General features: G+C 43.3%; 1 protein-coding gene across 7 annotated transcripts in view; it reads right to left on the bottom strand.

The window, feature by feature from the left end:
• Positions 1–3,664: 3,664 nt before the first annotated feature.
• CARMIL1 (capping protein regulator and myosin 1 linker 1) overlaps positions 3,665–21,277 on the bottom strand; it is a 197,255-nt gene continuing 179,642 nt past the window's right edge. For 3 of the 7 annotated variants that reach the window (XM_082045375.1, XM_082045377.1, XM_082045380.1), the window contains 5 exons: positions 16,952–17,027; positions 13,902–14,135; positions 11,066–11,200; positions 8,160–8,306; positions 3,665–4,716 (listed from right to left, as the gene is read on the bottom strand). In XM_082045375.1, the coding sequence (XP_081901501.1) occupies positions 4,580–4,716; positions 8,160–8,306; positions 11,066–11,200; positions 13,902–14,135; positions 16,952–17,027 (729 nt within the window). In that variant the 3' untranslated portion in view covers positions 3,665–4,579. The remainder of the gene's footprint in view (positions 4,717–8,159; positions 8,307–11,065; positions 11,201–13,901; positions 14,136–16,951; positions 17,028–21,277) is intronic. The other 4 variants (XM_082045376.1, XM_082045378.1, XM_082045379.1 and 1 more) reach the window with 4 other exon arrangements.

Below are 21,277 nucleotides of genomic sequence, written 5' to 3'. Positions count from 1 at the left end.
TGTCACCTCCTACATTTGAAGGAAACAGAAGGTCATTGCCCTGTGTTTATGTAGCAATTTTCATCCTCCCTGTTTACAGACTTTCCTAGCATGGGGACAGACCGCTATGCTTTCCAGGCGTGATTAGCAGAAGTCTGGCATTAAATGATCACCTCTGGTACTCACCTCTGCTGTATTTGTTTGCAAGCTTCTGGGCTGCAGCTTCAGGAGAAGCAAAGAACACTGTCACTACCTCCCTCAACTTCAGCACAAGCAGAATAATCCTGAAAAGTGGGATCTGGGTGCAGCACACCCGAGCATTAACATCCCTGGGCATGGGGAAAGAAGCACGGCTCTCTCCTGACTACAAGAAAGCAGTGTTCCAAACGGGAGCAGAGCTGTCTGCTATTTTCCTAGAATATGTTTCTGAGTGGCTTTTTTTCTACACAACAGGAGAAAGGAACGATCTCCTCATTAATCAATTAACAAGCAGTGGCAGGCAGCAAGAGTTTGCGCTGATGGCAGCTTTCACTTAAGAGCAGTGGGTCCTGCAGATTTGTGACTAATGGGCCATATTAATTCCCAAATTATCTCAGCCCGGCTGGATGGCTCTGGTGGAGGGGAAGGATTTAAAACAATTGTTGTTTCCATCTTAGGAAGCAGCTATTTACTGTTGTTACTGCACATCGGGGAATACTTTAAAATGCTCAAAATCTATCATCCAGATTTTAACCTCCTTTAATAGGGAGTGGGAAATAGGTCCTGAAGTTGCGGTGTAGAGCTGTCTGAGGTCATGCTGGAGCCGGGCAGACAGCCACAGACCTTGTGGAGCATGTCTCAGATGGGGAGGCACCCCCGCTCAAGGGAGACCTTATTGGTGCCTTTCAGCACTTAGAAGGGGCCCATAAGAAAGACAGGGACAGATTTTTTTAGCAGGGCATGTTGCGATAGGACACGGGATAATGGTTTTAAACTAAAAGAGGGGAGATTCGGGCTAGACATGAGGAAGTAATTTTTTACAATGAGGGTGGTGAAACGCTGGCCCAGGTTGCCCAGAGAGGTGGTAGATGCCCCATCCCTGGAAACATTCAAGGCCAGGCTGGACGGGGCTCTGAGCAACCTGATGTAGTTGAAGATGTCCCTGCTCATGGAAGGAGGTTGAACTAGATGACCTTTGAAGGTCCCTTCCAACCCAAACTGTTCCATGATTCTATGATCATGGGTGAAATTCTTCAATGGCAAAACCTGAAAACCAGATTTAGGAGCAGAAAAGGCCAGGGCAGCTCCCTCTGAGAGCTTCTCACCCCTTTTTCCCAAGGCCAGATCAGGTAGGCATGGATCTGACCAGAGAAGCTGGTGCTAGGACCCCTTCTAGGGGAGCACTTCTAACCGGGTGACCAGGGCTGCTGCGCCTTTTGCTCCCATTTAGTCATACAGCACATGTGCCTGTGTGCAGAGAGGGATGCAGAGGCCCTCGCTGTCACCTCAGATGCTGCCACCCACTCCCTGTCACCTTCAAAAACAGCATATGCAACATGCAGTTGTTGTCTTGCCAGAGACCAGCCACAGTCCAGGGATCAAGCCATCATGTCAGCCGTAATCCCGGCTGGACACTGTGAGCTCTTTCTGAGCAACGAGGTCACGCAGCATGGTGTTGGGGAGATGCCCTCAGCTGCAAGAGGAAGGCCATGGTGTGCCTGGGAGAAAGGTGCCCCTCCTCCTGTGCCAAACTCTGCTCCCACCACTGCTGCCATGGCTGGAGGTACTCGGGCAGTACCTAGTGTGGGACTGGGAGGAACGCAGAGCATGAGTCGTACTCAGAAACACCATGGATGTCCTGGGAGAACAAGTAACAGCACTTTTCTCCAGTGGTACCACTAGCTGATCTCTCTGTTCAGCCTCCCAGGAGCTCCAGGGATGTCTGCAATGGACACGCCACCAAAGCAGCTGAACGTGGCTGCACACCCATGCACTGGGCAGTGCATGGCCCAGGACAGGCAGGGATCGCAGATCATCCGCAGGGCGGCTCAGCCTCAGGGATCCAGCAAGAGAAATGAACAGGATTGTTCCCCCATCTCCCTGCCTGCTTCGGGAGGCCTGCAGCTCATGGAAAGGCAATGTCTCCCCTCCTATCCAGCACCGCGACCCCCCAAACCTCCTAACCAGCTCGGCTTGGCAGCAGGGTACGCTGGTTGTTATGTCCTTAAAACACACACAGCACCTACCCAAGTCCTCCACAGGCTCAAGATAGCAAAAATAAGTCACAATTTCCTAACTGTAGAAGAGGTACAATAGGGGTGCTCTGGACACAACATGAATTCTCTGCAATCAGTATGATGGTGCTGGGGTCACCATGCAGATAGTAAAGAAATTAAAATTATCCCTCCTGCTCACCCTTGAAATCACAAAAACAACCCCCAGGTCTCTGTGCTTAGTGCTCCCCTGAAGTCCTTTCTCCACCACTCAGCCTACCCGCAACACACTGAGCGCTGGGATGAGGACTGGAAAGGCTTTCTATCAGCACTAAGGAAAGCACTGCTGTCTAATGAGATCTGTATACACCAGCAGACGAGTATTACAGCACTACAGTTTTGGTTTATCAGGGCAAACACAGACTTTCTCTACAGCATTTCAGACATCCCTGTCTTTGGTTTACTGATGCCAGGGTGACAGACACACACTGTGCCTTCTCACAGCAGGACCAGTGCAATACCTCGAGTGACTGGTGAGAAGGACATCAAGCCCCAATAAGAGAAATTCTGAGCAGCTGAAAGTCAGAGTCTGTTTGTTTAAACTAATACTACAAACCTTGCTGTTAATTGTCTTACATTCACAAAGACAACAAATCAGGCAACCCTAGTTGCATACTTACACTTCTCACATCGTTGTCTTTTCCATGTCATATGGGAATGAAATTTGCAGCAGACTATTTATGACTGGATTATTTTTCTTTTCCAATACAAGTATCTTAAGTTTTCCTTTGCCATTTGTCTTTTTTTTCTCAGCGATGCTCAGTAAATCGAGAATACATGTATGCGAAAATGAAGAAATTTCTCTTAATAATTATAGATTAAGTGCAGAATTTCAAGAGAGTACAACCCCTGTGGTGCTTTGGTATGAACCCCCAGCCTTCAGGATCTTTTTTTCCCCCACTGCCTTGTACCTTACTTAGGAGATTTAAACCTCTACACAGTGTTTCTAAGAGGTTCTGGTATAAAAGGCCACTGTTTCACATGGCAGCCCTTCATACTGCAATAGAAGTGGCAGTAATGAGTCTGTGCACAGGGATGAGATGGAAGGTCACTTGTCAGATGGGTATCTGAGCATTTCTACCCAGGCAAGAATCTGCAGCAAGGTCAGGGCAGTTGCTCTTGGGACAAAGTTACCAAAACAATTTTGTTCTGTCCTATGGAACCAAAATAGAGACTTTAGATATAGCAGGTGTTCCCAGCACACATGAAGGCTGCTTTGCTGAAGATCCCAAGGGAGATGAGCAAAGAGATCTTCTTTCAGTAATTTTACAAAGATGATGGGTATGTGTCTCCTTCAGCAGGAACAGGTATTTTACCAGAAGCAGTTTTGTTTTAACTGCACGCTTTGTCAACCTGATACAAAACCATCATTCAAAGGGCAGAAACCATCAGAGCAAAAATAGCACAGTAAAAAACAAAGACTTATATTTCAGTTGTAAAATTATTTTTTATTGTTACAAATATACATATGAATAAAATCCCTTCAACCTGTAATGTAAGTGGGTAGTTGTGAAATTTGCACCCCCTCCCCCAAAAGCTGAAATGTTTTTACAGGTGTCAAACTATTTTTCTCGTAGAATTACACAATGAAAGGAAGCTAATATGCAGACAGAACTGAGGAAGGCCTCTAGAAAACACCAATATTAATAAAATTTCAATTGCCCTCATTCCAATCAACTATATACATTAATATATGAATGTGGAAGCATACCATGATTATGGGTCAACCAAATCCTTCTCTGTTGTGCTTTTTGACGGTACACAAATGCAAGTGTTGCAGCTTTATGTACAGTATGAGAACAGGAAGAAAGAAGCTCCCTATGGGAGAATGTAAAAACCATACCCAAGCATTTAATATATATAATCTATACAAATTATTTTATTAGTGTGCTCTTTTAATATAATTACAATGTGCAATTGCATACCGCAAGAATATATTTATAGGGAAGTCACGTGCAGATTTGACACATTTACATTCAGCAGTACAACACATTACCTGCTGTACAGTGTATTAGTGTGAGACAGTGTCCAGTTAATTTGCTTTGCTTTCTAAATGCCCTAACACAGGGCACTCTTTGTAGCTGCTTCAGAGAAATTCAAGTAGAATACATGAAAGAATGGCTGGCTTCAGCAAAGGCATGGCAAGAGGAACATCTGCACCATACAGAACAGAAATTATTGACCAAATCAATGCCAAGTGAGTAGTACTGTAAATCGTGATTGGAAGATCAGGTTTTCTGCATGGAAATGTACCTGTGGTGAAAGAGCAGCTGGCTAGAAAGGCTGTTGATTGCTGTACCCTGATTGTTATAAAAAGCTCTGGCGCTATGAAGCACTTGTACTGATTTCTAAACAAAAATAAAATCTTTATCTGCTTCTTCGCCAGAGTCACTGGACTTGCTTCCCTGGTGGCCATCTTTACTCAAGGATCTCTGCTTCAGTTCCTGAAACTCATGGGACTGCTGCCCAGGGCTTCTTTTTGCAGCTGTGTAAAACAGAAATAAGTCTTACTAATGATTGAAGAAGAGAGAGAAAGAAAAATCATTTAAAAAAAAAGTTATTGATGCACACAGGACCTGCTCCTTCTCCCACTGAATTCATTTGCACTAGTGGGAGTAGCACACATCCATTAATTCTTCAACCCAGAGAAGGGGGAAGGGAAGGGAAGGGAAGGGAAGGGAAGGGAAGGGAAGGGAAGGGAAGGGAAGGGAAGGGAAGGGAAGGGAAGGGAAGGGAAGGGAAGGGAAGGGAAGGGAAGGGAAGGGAAGGGAAGGGAAGGGAAGGGAAGGGAAGGGAAGGGAAGGGAAGGGAAGGGAAAAGTCTCAGACAATGCACTCCTGACAGCTCAGGTGGACATCCTTGCTGGGCACCCCTCAAACCTGTGGTGCACATCCCAGGCAGGCCTGTCTCCCTAGCAGGACACATCTACCTTCTCCCTTTCCACTCAGCAGTCTTCATCAGGTCAGACATTAACCCTGGCGTTGACATTACCTGAACTGCTGCTCCCTGCAGCCTCAGCAGTGCCAGGTCCTGATGCCCCCCCACTTCCTCACATGGGAGACACCCACACCTTTGAGCCCAACCTGCATCTCTTCCAGCTGAGACCACAGCTCTGCACCTCACCTGCATTTGGTGGAAGAGAAAGCAGGAGGACATATCCACTTCCCATGATCTAAATGCAAACAGTACCCATTTTGTTCGCCCAGCACTCTAAAATCTCAATAAGGCCCAAACTTTATAAGCTTTGAAATAGAATGGAAAGAAGGTTGTAAAACCTTGTTAAGATTTCTGATCTAATCAGTGCTCCAAAATTGCTATGGTAACGAGAGAGTTATTATACACATCGCTAGCAGTGACGTTCCACAAGGACTGATAGCTTTAGAAATCTCCTACTTCCAACTAAAATGAATCTTTAAACACATAGTGGCCCTTAAATGTGACTTCATTGCGAATCACCTCACTTCACCCCCACGAAATTAAACATTACAGTTATGAGACCTTATTTGCTTCACCATTTCAGATAAGGACATCTGGCTTTGTTTGGGACTGATCCTTGTGCCTGTTCACATCTATACACATCTCTCTTAACGAGGCAGCAGTGGTGGCCATAAAGCATCACCGCTCCTTCCCTGTCTACCACCCACCTGCAGTCTCACTGCTGCAGGTCAAGAGGATGGGACCAGACTCCTTTCAGTGGTGCCCAACAACAGGATGAGGGGCAATGGGCACAGACTCAAGCACAGGAGGTTCCGTCTGAATATGAGGAGAAACTAATTTACTTTGAGGGTGCCAGAGCACTGGAACAGGCTGCCCAGAGAGGCTGTGGAGTCTCCTTCTCTGGAGACATTCAAAACCCACCTGGACACATTCCTGTGAGATCTGCTCTGGATTAACCTGCTTTAGCAGGTGGGTTGGACTAGATGATCTCCAGAGGTCCCTTCCAACCCCAACCATTCTCCATGTCTCCAGGGCCCAGCTCCAGCTGCAGCAGGGTCAGACATGGAGCTGTCACTGACACATGTCCATGGCCATTTCAAATCGTGTCAGGCTGTCAGGGTTTACCAGGAATGCAGAAAATGCAGAGGAATCCCATGGGAGTCAATACTGCCGAGCTGCTGGGGCAGCCCCAACAGGGATGCTCCCTGTATCCCTGGGGATACAAGGCGTTCTGCATCCAGAGGGGACAACACAACACCCCTGGCAGCACCAACATGTGGCAACAGGCCGTGAGAGACAGGACAGGAAGCTCTGGCCCATTTTCATTTGCCACAGACATTGTCCAGATCTGTTTCTCTGCCATGACAAAAGCAGAATGGACGCATCCAGCATGCGTCTTGAGGAGAATCACCTCCACACACGTGGCACATTTGCTGCCCAAATAGTTCTCCTGAGTCCAAACTACCTGCTTCCTTATTTGTGCTAGCCAAAACGTGGGAGGAAATGAGAGCCAGCAGCTACATGCTCACTGCATTCTTATGCCAGCTTTGCAAGTTGGGAAAGAAGAGGAAAGGATTTTGAGGAAGGTTTTTAAAGCTACTGAATGGAATTGTACAGGATTAAGATACCCAAATCCTGTAAAACAAAATCTAGGCATTTCCACCTTCCCAAACACCAGTGCTTTTAAAAGAAATAGGTGCCTGAAAATTTTTGAGTTGCTCTTGATACTTGTACCTCCTAGTAATTACATGGCCTTTCTCTGAGCCTCCATCCACTCTCCAGACTAAACCCAGAACACACCCTGCAGCAGCCATTTTAGTTTATTGACTGATAAATCAAGACAGGTGGTTTCCTCCCAAAATGCCTGAAAAATATATCAGACATTTAAATCTACATAGTGCAAGCAGGGCTTCTGCCACAGGAGTTTGCCCTTGTGCCAGTGAAACCACACACAAGCTGACCTGTGTAGATTTGTGGCAGCACCTCAGCTTTTGAAAGTTACTTATTCAGAGAGATATCACAAAACAAACTAAAATATAATAATTTGATCATAATCCGGAGGAGAGATTCCAAGTTTGGGTGGGCTACGTTTGATTCTGCAATATGAAATCAGTTCATACCTTTTGGGTGGAGGATGTTACAAAAGGGATACATGATGCCTTATAAACAGAAAAATTGTGGGTAAAGGTAGTTGCATAAGATGTTCAAATACCTCAATAAAATATGTCAGAAAAAAAAAATGAATCATTGTTTAAACAAATCAGTTAAGAGGTGACAAAAAGCATGTAAACATGTACCATTTGAGAACAGGAGCTTTTATATTTTAAAAACACACAGATCAACCAACATTTTTACAGCCTACTGAATAAGTTCACTACAAGTCAAAGCTGCTCTTCAGGAAGCGCGGCTTAACCAGGCAGCCCAGCGCTGGGTTTGGTTTCTTTTGATATTTTTTTGTTTATGCAGCTGAGAAGCAAAGTACGATGTCAAAACAAGCTGATTTGCCCAGTTCTCAAATGGTTTTGTGAGTGATGTACTGAAACTGGCACTAACAATATGCAGGCTGAAATGTATTTTGAAATACTCCACTGCACGCATCTTAAAAAGGAAAGGTGCCTAAGCTCACCAAGCAGCGGAGAATCTACCTGCAGCTTAGTGACAGGGCAGTGTGCCACCATCGCTGCCACCAGCCGTCACGGTGCGTGACAACCCCTCTTCTGCAGAGAGGCTGCCGGTGCTGCCTGGTAACAACCCGCCACCGGTGTTGCCACAAAGGAAAAATGCACACCTATTTCTTATCTGGAAATTTTTTCATGCCACGTATTTCCCATGGGGACAGAGAGACGCTGAGCATCCCGTGAGATCTTCACCTTTCTCATAATCCAATGCCAAACCCACAGCCTTTTCTGGGTTCTTTGCTATTGCAGTTTCTTAACAATTGTTAGTGCCAGTTATCAAGCAGTGTCTTGATGAAAAATGAAAACTTCTAACCAGAAGTGGGCTGTGCCTTGCTCTGCCCAAGCACATGAGCTTCCTCTTCTGCACTGGTAGAATACTGCCCCGACGTGGTTTTCATGCTGCCAGATGCCTTGGCACAGTCATGAGCTGCATCTCTTTTTTGACAATCTCCAGCTTGCTCTAGCAGGGAAAAGGATTAATTTATATCCCTAATCTGTTCTGTAGGCCCATGTATGGTAAGTAACATAAATAATTTCACTTATCCATCCCATTTAATCAATTGTTCAAAGAGTTGTAATCAATATGCCAGGTGCTTGCTTAAATTTCGTCCAGATATTTGCAAATGTTGGTAACTGCAGCCTGATCTTACAGGTATGCTGTGTAGAGAGGTGTATTTTGAGATTGTCCCACAAAGTACAGTAAAACTCATTAACACAAAGCAATTTTATAATCAAGTATCATCTAATTTGCAGCTTTCCTTCACAGGAGATATAATTTTCTTTACTAACTTAGGCAGATTTGCAGTGATTTACCAGTTGCAGAAACAAATGGAGCAAGCTAGCCTGAAAGGCAGCATAAAGCAAGGACAGAGGAATGATTGAATGAGGAAGTACAACAGTAATCAAGTAAAATGTGAAAAAAGGAAAAACAAATAAAAGAAACAGAATTTACATATTCCAATACAATTTTATGCAAAGCACAGCATTCTGTAAGGACCTGGAAACCCAACTGTAGCCATTCTAAAATACAAGGTGTTTTAAAAAGATGGACCCAATTTGAAACTCTTACCACTTGAAACTGGTCTATCTTTTTGAAACACCCTGTAGTACTGATAAAATTTGTACAGTGCAGTGTAGTGGCAATTAGAAAACCCTGTGTTTGGCCAAGTCATCTGTGGAGGTCTAAGGGAACAAGGAGTGAGGAAAGCACATGTCTGCCGCCTTTCGTGTAAAGATTTCCAAACAGCAAATACATTTTAAAAATGAAGCAATTGTCCCGCCTCTCGTATGACAACCATAAACTGCAAAATCATGTCAAATCTCTGTTGTGTCAGAGATTGCTGTAACACAAAAGGATTGTCGTTACCATTCCATATTGCCTGCTTCTCCAGTATGTCTGCTCTTATGGGAGGAGGTGGGAAAGCACAGAGCACAGAAATGGTCAGGATAACCTCACATTAAAATGTACCTGTAGCAAGCCTTATTGTGTTGTGTTTCTTTAGTTATGAAGTAACAAGTTCTCTCTTGCAGTTTGGTGAAAAGCAGGTGAGAAAACAAGGACTTGAACAGCTGAGAGAGTCTGCTGTGGCAAGAGCCTTTGACCACAACCATTCTCAACACGATGGCACCAGCATAGCGAGCCTGATTCCTAAGGTGTAGTACAGTATACCTGTCTCAACACAGGCTCTGATGGGATTAAAGGCAAGAGAATAACCAGGCTATATTCTGCCTTAGAATCATAGAATAGTTTGGGTTGGAAGTGACCTCCAAAGGTCTAGTCCAAGCCCCCTGCAATGAGCAAGGACATCTTAAAAAAAAATCTTCAAAATAATAAAAAAAAATAAGGCTGCCTTGCAGCCCTCATAAGGCCACAGCCACCAGGAGCCACAGACTGTGGCAGTTTTTGGCAACGTGGAGCATCTGAACTCTCAGCCCTTTCCAGTCAGAGGAGAGGTTCTTGGATATGTCGTATGTCCTGCTGGCTCTACATAATTCAGTGAGATTGTGGTGGTTCTGCTGGGCAACCTTTATGGCACAAGAGCAGCCCAACAGCGCCGTACAGGTGGGTGAAGCAAGAGTCGAAACCTGCAAACACCCCACATGTTGATGTGCAGTCAGTAAATGGCAGCCACCACAGCAACTGTTTTTCAAGCAGAGTAACACTCAGACTGTGAGGCAAACTGTTTTATAAAGCAAACCATAGTTTTAGGGGAAAAAGGGAGAATCTCCTAAAAATATACCTCTGGACCATCTGGCTTTGGGGATGGCTTTGCCCCTCCTCTCACCTAGAGGGTAACCATGGCCTCTGTGGACAGCACAGCTGCTCCATCTTCACAACCCAGTGTTACCTGCCTTGATTTGTCTGCCCTCACCCTGCAGCCTGAAAAACTGCTGGTAGAGTGTGAAAGGGCACTCCCGTGTCTCACAGCTCAAGTGATGGGAATCACCTTGGAGGTCTTTCTCGAGGAGGATCCCAGGAAGGTCTCACTCCCAGATTTTGAATGTTGCCATTTGTGCCAGCTAACACCACGCTGAGCAACACTTCTGTGACTTCTCCACATATTCTATGCTATCAGAGTAAGCCTTAGCTCATCTAAGAGCCAACTATGGGCAAGGAAATGCATCAGCAGAAGTAGAAATCCAGTGCACAGATGAAAAGCAGCAAAGACAAGGCAGCAGCCTAGTGTTGTGCGTAGAAGGTACCAAGCCCTGCCCTGGCACAAACACTGCCTGAGGAGGAGAAGGAGGAGAAGGAGGAGGGGAACTCAGTCACATGCAGTGACCCCACAGAAAGGAGAAGTACAAACAAAGCAACAGGCTGGCCGCAAGGAAAAAAGTCCTGGCTGCTCCCCTGGAACCGGAACCGTGCTGAACCTCAGAGCTGTGTTTCGCATTACTGCGTGTGAGCAATAGCAATCAGCATCTGGATTCAGACCAAACTGAATCACAATATACACAAGAGTTCCTTAATTGTTCAGTTACATTATTAATACCAAGGGAGTCATCTTTCACTTGGTTTGATCAAAGGAAGAAAATATAGGCCAGCAACCCATGCGTGGAGGAGATGAGGAATAGGTGACCAGATACACTTTCCTTGCTTTTTGTCCTCCACATGAATAACCCTTCCCATCCAAGTGAAAACAAACCAGGGGACAATGACATATTGAATTCTACTAGAAGACAAGCACACTGGAACAACACCTAGACCAACACTCCTACCTTCTTGAGAAAACGATCTGACTGTGGGGCTGCTCTGACCATCCTTTTCTTTATCAGAAGGAACTTTCTTCAGCGCAGGTGGAAGCAGGGCAACTTTTGGGGAACTGGGGCCAGAGGGAGACTCCGGAGCATCCTCTGTGGAGTACCATGAATAAAAGGGTGAGAAGTTACAGCTGCACTGTAGCTCACAGAAATGGTGCTGTTATGATGGGCCAAACCTCAACACAATACACAAATGAGAAACAGCTAGAATCTGTCAGAAAAATAAGGATTCAGGAATTTACATTACGACAAGAGAACACGTGATGGCTCTCAGTCCAGGTGAAAGAATTTTAATAGTAAAAGCAAAGATCTCAATTTCAGCATTTTAATGTGTACTGCTATTGTAGCACAAACAGAAATCTGATGGGAGCAATTGAATTTCCTGCAAGACATAAGTATGCAATTTGTAAAGAACAGCTGAAAATTATTTTGGATGGATTTTTGGAAACATTAGTTCTATTTATATTTTTATTGTCCTGAAACATAATGAACTGATAAATTTAGATGTCCTGTTTCACAGTTAAAAGGCATAAAAGTGAACCAAGGAAACAAATTTCATAAACAGCCTACAGAACTCTGTACTTCCAGGAATAAATTACCAGTACATAACATGATAGCATCTGCAAAGATTTTCTAAGCAGAAAAAATACTTTGTCTTCTAAACTGTGAGGAAATCTGGAACTTAAATTCAAATCCATAGGATATCTCGTTTAAAAAGCTGGATATGAGTTATGTATGGCAAGCTGACTACCATCTTTACAGACCTTAGAAGAAGACCTTTTTGGTCTTGCACAAGACAGCCTTTGTTGGGACAGTAGGGAAGCACAGCTACAATGGATTACTGAAACTGCTTGTATGTTTGATTCCCGAGGAGTAAACAGTGGCATATGTACACAACAGAGGAACTAGGAAGATCCATTAGTATTAGTAGAAGGAAAAAGGAACTTGGACTATCACCTGTATGTGTATTTGTACAATGAGTTAATTCAGTTGCATACTGGAAATTAACAGGAATTTGTCTCACTGTCAAGGAGCCACCACAAAGGAGTCCATCTTTTTACTTTCAGCACAGGAAAGAGATGACCTTCCAAATGCAACTCAATCTGAACAGATACAACAGTTCTTGGATCTTATCCATGCTTTTGATGTGCCTGTGAGGCCAGTTGCCTTGGGAAGCTCAAGTATCAAGACATGGAAGAGCAAAGCGCTTGGCAAACACAGCTATTTACTTCTGAGCTAAAGCTGTTCTGTGCCTTATTGAGGAACTACTTTCAGTCTTCTATAATTTGTGGACATCCAATCTGTGTTCCTTTGACCTCAGATTACTTAGCAAAAATTTGCTACCATTAGCTTGGCCACACCGCTGGAAACAACAGTGAGAGCAAGAGCGTAAATATGATTATTGCTTGGCTGCTTCATCATGTCACCTGGGTATGCTTAGACAGCAGGTTGCTCCAAGTACTAGGATAGAAGTTAGACTGCAATAGAGATGGTGCTGCTTTTGCTGCCACCTAAGGAGCTGGCCTATTATGTACAAATATTAATTACTCCCTGTGTTAAACCTACAGTATGCTCTCTCTGCAGGAAACAGCAGCTGGCAGAAACAGACAGCTCAGGTCTTTCTGATACCTAAGAATTTGACATAACACACTGCCTATTTTACAGATTAAGCACCACCAAATAAGCCATGTTTTCCCATTGTATTCATCTTTGTGAGCATCTTACACGGCACATCTCACTTTTATAAGCATTTATAAAATGCACAAGAAAATAAATTTAAACCCATCTAAAACCAGAAGGTGATTCTGTATTTGAACACCACTCCGGAGTGCAGAGACTGAGTAATGCTCAGGTTACACACCAAGGGTGGGGAGGAGGCTGTGACATCCCTCTGCCCCCTCATCCTCACCAGGACTGACATCTTTCTAAGGTCAGCAGTGAGTATGGGAAAAGCCTAGAGGTCTGTGAGCTCCTACAGATGGCCAGGCTCACATTTCTTCAGTCATTTGCAATTAATAAGATATATTTGCCATAGCTACTGGGGGAGTCAGTAATTAGCATTTCATTCCCCTCAACTGCAGTGGCTGTACTTTGGGAAGAGAGGGTTGAGACACTGGTCTATTAAATAGCAGACAGACAAATGTATAGGACATCTGCTGAAATATTTCCCAATATTGGAAACCTTGAGATAATATCTGGGCAGGAGGTTAAGACAGAGCAGAAATTAACAGTCATTCAATGGGCAGTCTTACAAGGTTATAAAAGCACAGTTACAATTATTTCCACTCGAAAGCAATAAGGAAAGAAACAAAAGCAAAACAAGGAGAGAGAGAGAGTGAGAGACAGTTGGTTTGTACAAGTTATTAACAGGCATTTGCTTGAGGGGCTAAGAGCAGCCTGCTAGAAAACCCCAAGGACTTTAGTATTTAGAGCCAGGTGTTTAGAAAAAAAACACAATGATTTTTGTCAGTGCTACTACAACAGGCCTTTGGTGCTGAAGTAGCTTTCTATGCTCACCTCTTAGTGAAAGTGGGCTAACTCAAAACAACTCTGGACCTGCTGCTATTGCTTCTCCTTAGGCTTTAGATTAAACCATTTTAGTAAGTTCTTTTGAATCAGGGCAGAGGGAAGTGGAAAAGAAGGATGCAAGTCAAGAGCAAGTGACTGAAGGACCTGTCCCTCTACATTTAGCTCCTGTTCAGGACGTGGCCATGGGTGTCTCCTCCACAGGCCACACAAACACCACTCAGAAGGACCCAGCTGAGAACAACCAATGCCCAGAGCAGCTCCTCACCAGTGCGAGAGGCAGAGCGTGGTTTCTGTGGCACCGTGGGTCGTCCTGCCAAGCTGGGCTTTGTTGACTGCAGTGGGGGTTTGGGGCTGGTCGGTGTATTGGAAGAGCTTCTTGCCTTTGTGCCAGCTTCTGCCTTTGGTTCAGCTTTTGCATTTTTTTCTGATGATGCTGAGATGGAGTCACCTTTATTCGAGGCAAACCGACTCTCTGGAAGGGTCTGCTGGAGTTTAGGCACTAAAATAAATAGACATATAAAATAAAGTCTCCTGCAACACAGACGGCTCCGTGCACAGATACGCTTGTGTGCAAAATAACATCATTAGCTCACATATTGCTGCTGCACTGCTGTGTGAGTAAGAGAACCCTTAACATTTCATTCAAAAACACTACAAGAAAAGCATCTAAACCCACTAGTTCTTACATGTGCTCAACTTCATAATTTAACTGCCCCAGAGGTGATAGCACCTGCCCCTTTTAAAAAATCTTTGGGGTGATGGCTGGCTGGATTTTATTCTTCCTTCATATTTCTGAGAGCAGATGGTACAGCCTGCCTGCTGAGAAAGCAGCAATGGATCAGTGGAAGACAGAGCCTTTGGCTGTTAACATGCCTCTACAGACAAAAGGTTGGGTATCCAAAATCAACAGAGAAATCCTGGCCCAGAAAATAAATCCCAAATGTGTGATCAGCAGGCTACATCTTTTTATTTGTTGCTTTTAGCAAGCTCTAGAAGAGATTTTGAAAGTTAGCCGAGATCAAAGTGATCTTTATATAATATTTTGATTTATCTAATAACACTGTATATGGATTATGGTTTCCACACATTAGCAAGTTTATCAACATATTATTTATCCCAAAGACTGAGGTATTTACAGATAAAACTACACTGACTTCCAAGCAATACATCAGCCCTACTGAGCTGTGCAAGCTGGTAGAAAGCCTGCTGGACTCTGGGCTGCAAAAAAGCAAAATGCCTGCCCTGCTTTCCTACCCTGAAGCCTTCAGAAGGTTGAAAGCTTGTATGTAGCAGCTCTAATGACAATCTTGGAACTTGTATGTTAGCTTGGGACTTTCAATGATTGTCACATCTTTATTCTCAGAAGAGAATTACAGACTAACCGAAATGCAGACTGGTAGCCTTGGTACTTGGCAAATCCAGGTATGTGCTCACAGATGCTATTTCCATTCAGAAATCCTCCCTGTTACAAAAGTGCTGAGCACAGACATTTTAATGGCAGTGGGAAGGAAGGGAGTGTTGATATAATTTGTTGCAAGCCAATCCCCAATATGTTTTTCCAGCTTATGTAGCTGTTTTTCAGCCCAGCTGGAGTTCAATTCTGGCAAACCATTGAGTTGTGTGGTACATATATATGTGTGTGAGTGTGTGACAGGGAGAGTTGGTGTCCGCAGGCATGCAATAGACTTCCTTGCTGCAAGGGGAACTGCAGGACACCTTCTCCACCTGTGCATGTGTGAACACAAACAAGCAGGCAACATCCAGACACAAAGTGAGGAATAAAAAGCCCTTTATTCTCCTTCTGCATTACTATCTATAGTTTGCCTGTAGTAACTTCTCCAGCAATTTTCCATTAACTCTCTTTCTTGCCTTCCTAAACTCAGGTCTGCTAATGTTACTAGAACTCAGTAAGTTAAAATAAGTTAACCCAAAACAAAGACAACCTGTAGTTGCAAGAGCAAAGAGCAGCCTCAGGGAGCTCTCAAGCAAGAGTGGTAAAGAAAGAACTGACAGCTGGAGGCTGAAAAGAAGGGGCATGCCCAGTACAGTGAGGTGGGGGTCAAATGCGGCATACAGAGAGACGAGGACCTGAGAAAAATTTGGTTCAGACCCCCCTGGCTACTCTAACGCCCCAAGCACAAACTATTCTTGCTCTTTTGACTTCAGTTTGATGATATCAGGAAACACATATAGTATACAAGCTCCTCCTCAAAAGATAAGCAGGCTTTAAAAGCACTGAGTTCAGCATGCTCTGAATATGTTGTCTTTTAAAACTAGCTTTAGAAAGGTATAAAACTTCAAAATCGATTTCTGAAGTGCTGACCTGGTTTTGGTGCTCAACCAAGATGGCCGCATTTGGATTTTGATTTCAGCCTGTTTTTTCAGCCTTGTTTCTGTATGTTTTGGCAACCCTATGCATGCAGGATACCTACCACTTCTCTTGAGAAATAAGACTTGGATTTCCCAGTTCAGCCCACTCCTTTCTGTTCAGTGATTGTGGTACGCACAAAACCACCAGAGTTGAATCCTTTCTGAACACTTCACTGGTCAGTCCCAAAAGTATGCACAGAGAACAGAATTTCACCTGTCTTGAGACGGCTGCACTGTAGGCACTGCCATGTCAGGGCCCAGGACTACTGCTTGACAAGGGCACAACAGGACAAGGTGCAGAGGGAATCAGTGCCATAAGCTCTGCAAGGCTGGACTCCGCTTTGTACATGACGGACAGTTGTTTTATGCATGTGTGCAGTGGCCAGGGGCCTCCACAGATTTGCAGACAGCCCTGGCTTCGGTCAAGCTGGGTAAACCCTGAGAAGAGCCACCTGCCGTTGCCTACGAGATGTTTATTGTAAGAGCTGAAAGCCAGGACTGCTCCAGCTGGTACCTACACTGACAACTATAAAACTTGCACATAAGTCAAATGTAGGCCATCAGATATATTCAGGAGTTTAATTTCTTCATGTGCAGTCATTTTTGTCGGCTCTGGAGTTCAGCTGCAGCTTTGCTGATCCCATTATAAGTCAGCGACCTTTTGAAGGTGCCCCAGGCATATGCACCAGGTACTTTCCCCCCGTGCAACACCGAGCACGAGACTAAAAGCTGAGCCATCAACTCAGCCCCAGAACTGGCTTCATGAGAAGTGCTGTCCCACACAGTACAGAAAGTGAGCTTGTTTCTAATCTCTTTCACATAGCATAAGCTCATACTTTGCTTAAGTAATTGCAGGCACACCATCTGGAGAGGGAAGTGAGATTTTTGAGGTTATGCATTTTGCATTTTCTAGACAGAGTTTAAACTGGGAAACTCAGACTGTACCTGTACCACTTCCATCCAGTCGTTCTGAGCTCACTGTGTCAAAAGACTCTCTGGGAGTTGTGTCATTCCCAAGTTTCTGAAAGAGTGAGAAAAGCTCTCATTTAATAATATATCTGTAATTAATACAACCCAGTGGTTCTGTTAGGAAAAAAAAAGCTCTAATTTGGAAGCCATAAGCCAGAGAAAGAAGTGACAGCAAGAAATGGTGGTTTCTCTCTTCTTGTTTCTCTTTCGGGTCCTAGAGATCTAAGCAGGAAGAAAACTATGCTGATTTGTCACGTCTAGCAAAGTTGCAATGATACCCTGTGTTCTAATGGACAGGAGTTGAAACGGAAGGTGCTAGTTGGAAACAGCTGTACAGCTCTGTGTTTCAAAAATCCTTGTTTAGGTTTAAATAAAATGAAAAAGTATTTTTCTGAAGATCTAGACTTTGAGTATGACTGCTGAATGAATCTCTGCTCCTCCATGTAAAAAAATAACTTCTTATTTTAGATAAACCTGCAACTAGAGAAGTAGCAGCACTCACATATTTACATGGCTCCTCTAAAAACAAATGGACCTCACTTACTGAAAGGGGTTCAAAGCCACCCATCACAAACACTGCTGGATACTCAGCACCTCTAAAGAAAGGCTTCTTGTTTCTGTGCTGATACACTGGCGAAGTCTTCTGTTCTCAAAAATAGCTTTCCTAACATCCCAGCCTCAAAAGACAAGGTGCAAAGACTTCTGTCATACCATAGCTCTAGCCTAAGTGAGCTTAAAACCTGTGTATTCACCAGGAGAAGCTTAGGCATGCAGTTGATGTGCTGGGAAAAGAACAGGCCTCCTTTTACTGTCTTACCTGCTACCAAAGCTTAAGTAGGGGGATAAATGGGAGGATACAAAAAGTGCATAGAAATAAGTGCAGGATATACTATGACAGCCTTATAAAGATATGGCTAGGCAACAAAAGTGGTATTTTTTTAACCTAAAAAAGTGGGGATAGACTTTTGCAGGCAGCTTCAGTCTTGATCTTGATTTGTTATTTGAAGACTGTGTGGCAAATGACTTTAAGAAAACGATTTGTGCTGATGACCATTACATTTGGTTATATACCCACGCGTAAGTCACGTTGACACATTCAGGACACTGCTACTACTGCTCCAACACCAACTCTGTGTGACTCACGCTGGGATCTGACTGTCCCATAGTGTTCAGAAACCTCCACCATGTGCCATGCAGTGCACGCCAAACATGATCACTGTGCTTTGGAACCCACAATCTTCCTGGGTTTGGTCTGTAGATAAAAATTGGACAACAGGAAATGTAGGAAGGAAGAGAACGGCTACAAGTAGCAGGAACACATGCTAATCATAGAAAAATTGACAAGTTTAGAGGACAAATATTATTTTAAATACAAAAATAAAGGAATGACATCTAAGTGTCCACACTGTCCCCTTGTCTTTCCCCTGTGGTGGTAACTCAACACAGGCATTGCAGGAGAAGCAAATTTTGGGGAGTGATGCAGAAAATAGTGTGGTTGGCCTTACAGATTTACTGATACCTCCATTTTGCTTGTGTAATCTCACGGCTCCTAAAACAAAACCTCTCTTCAATATAACAAAGAAAAGGATGGAGACGCTGAGTGTCTGCCATTCCTCCACAGCACCTGGCAGCGCAATGCCACCTCTCCACCTCTGCACCAAGCAGAGGTGTGCACTGCAAATGGCACACTGCACCCAGGAGGATGCTATTACAATTGACATTAAACTCCCTGTACTGTGAAATGACCCCGATACAGATAGAACTATCCACTCAGAGAGATTATATTTCTGTAGGTTTTGAGTATAAAATCATCTGTATGTTAAAAACCATGTGTAAGCCAAACAACGAAGTCTTCTGGTCAGAAGCACTCTAGAAATGCTATGACTTGTAGGGCTAGAACAGTAACCTACAGTGCCCATACAGAACAAAACAAAGTCCCCTCCAAACCTAGCCAGGAACATTACACTTTGTACCACTGGGTGAAAACTCAGTTTTTATTTCCATATATCGACTGTCATTAATATTTTTGGCTAAATTCTCACCTCTCCACCTCCTAATGCCACAGGTTTCTTTGTAAGTCTGTCTCAGCTATATGTTTTCAAAAGAAATACCACTCTCCCCTTGCTGGATTTTTATTGGGGAAAAAAAGCTTTTGAGAACTGAATTTACCAACTTCATGGAATGTGAATTCTCATGAACTATCACCAAAATACCCATTTTCCTATGTAGATATTGAAGATATATGCGTAACACTTAGCTACAGTAAATGACTTAGGAGAGCTGTATGACAATATGTAAACTAATTTCCTGGTAACTCCTGCCTCCCTCACTATTTATGGGACTAGTGGAGAAATACAGCCATGTACAGAGTCAAGTACAAAAGCCAGTGCTGGCATCTATTAGTGTAGTACTTAAAAATGCAACTAGGACATTGGCATGCTCGGTTACCTACTGTACACACATTACAAACTACTGATGGTCCTGAGATAACACTAAACACTTGCTGCAAAAATTTACTCTGAGAAGCTGTCAGTCGTGTCAGATAAATGCAGGTGAATTTATCACGTAGATAAATGATGACCACAGTCTACATTTAATAGGAATTCATGCAAGGTTGGGAAATACTGTGGAGCTGGATGCTATTGGGAGTGAGTAAAGAGGTGACAGATGATCTTAGTCTGCTCGCAGGTCCTGCTCCAGATATTTAAAAATTCATTCTGTAAGCGCTAGATGGAGCTAAAAGATCTTTTTACATACACTGAGAGGCAAGCCTAGTCTCTACCATTAATGCCAATTTGCACATTGTATTCTAAGCAAAAGAAAACAAAAAAGAATGTGCCATCTTTCTATGTACTGTGCACCTGCTCATCCCTTGTATCTGTAACAAGACTGTGGTAGGGTATGAATGAAATAGTAAATTCCTTCTGGCTTTGTTTTCATGTAAAATAGCTCAGAACATAAGCAGCCATCTGTACCTTGAAGGAAAATACAATTTTCTATCATACTGGAATTCTGATAGATTTAAAGATGTTAGGGAAGTTGGTGTCATACCCATCCTAAATAATGTAACAGCAGGGGCATGCCATCCTCTGTAGCCCAACCATCAGGATATTGTATGATTTTCACCTTCATGAATATCATGAATAAAAGTGCAAACCTAAGTTATTCGATACTGTGATTTAAGACAAAGTATGTGAAAAATTCTTTTGAAGAGCAGTTCAATTTTGTGTGGTCTGAGCAAAATTAAGAATGGATAACTCAGTGCCCTGCCGTGTACAGACTCCTATTTCAATTCAGTTTTCTTGTCACTCTAAATAAAAAAAAAAACCCTGCTCTTGCACTCCATAAATATCATTTTTTTTTTCAAAAATCTAACAAAAAATATGATCAATAACATTATTTTCTTGAAAATTAAACCCAAAAGAAGAGCAGTAACTTTCCAAGCAGAAAAAAGGGTCAAAACAGTACTGGGAAAAGGCAACAACTTTTCTTTTTGATAGATGAAATTCAAGTTTTCAATCAATGCAATGAAAGCCCATAAATTGATGAGGTCTTTTACTCTCCTCACTTAAAAAAAATACATAGGCTAATATTCTACCTCAGTCACATAATTTTAGATCTGATCAACTTTCAACGACAAGTGTTAAAAACTTGAATAGCACCAAGCATACATAGTTTATGCAGTTATAAAAAAATTATATAATCTGAAAGAGGTTGGTATTTTGTAAGTTACAGGCTGAGCATAATACTCTTATTTAAAATCATGTGGCATTCTATTTGAGAACTTGGTATTTTAGAAATCAATGACACTATTCACAGGCACTATTCATCACCAACGAGAAAGGTGGGAATTGGTCATTTCTTTAGGAAAATAATTTTTATGCTAAGGTTCCCTTTAACGAGCCATAGACTACTGTATTAATTTGAATCTGCTTATTACAGGTCTCCAGTGTCTGTAGGACATCATGGCAAGCACTGTAAGACTATGAATAAACGTAAAAATGAACTTTGGGTGCCTTGCCTGGTCATAGTAAGTCAATTCTGCAACGTGTTTAAGGAAAACACAGCAAAGCTTGCAGATGAGCTCTGTCGTAAGGTAACACCTTCCAAATTACAGGGGATAATGCTAGGGAATGGAGAGCATCTGAGTGCCCTGCATGTTGGAGAGGAAGAGAGGAGTGAGAAAAGGCTGATCCTTTGGTAATTTTAGAACATGCCAATGGCAGCTGGGGGGAAGCAGGGCATGACAATGGGAAAGTTCAGCCGTAAATGGGCATCAGGCAAAATAAGTCGGCACAAAAA

Source organism: Streptopelia decaocto, assembly GCF_964273445.1.
Source record: "Streptopelia decaocto genome assembly, chromosome: 2".
Classification (NCBI taxonomy): Eukaryota; Metazoa; Chordata; class Aves; order Columbiformes; family Columbidae; genus Streptopelia; species Streptopelia decaocto.
The sequence above is the reverse complement of the archived record's forward strand: the minus strand, read 5'-3'. Positions and strand labels throughout refer to the sequence as shown.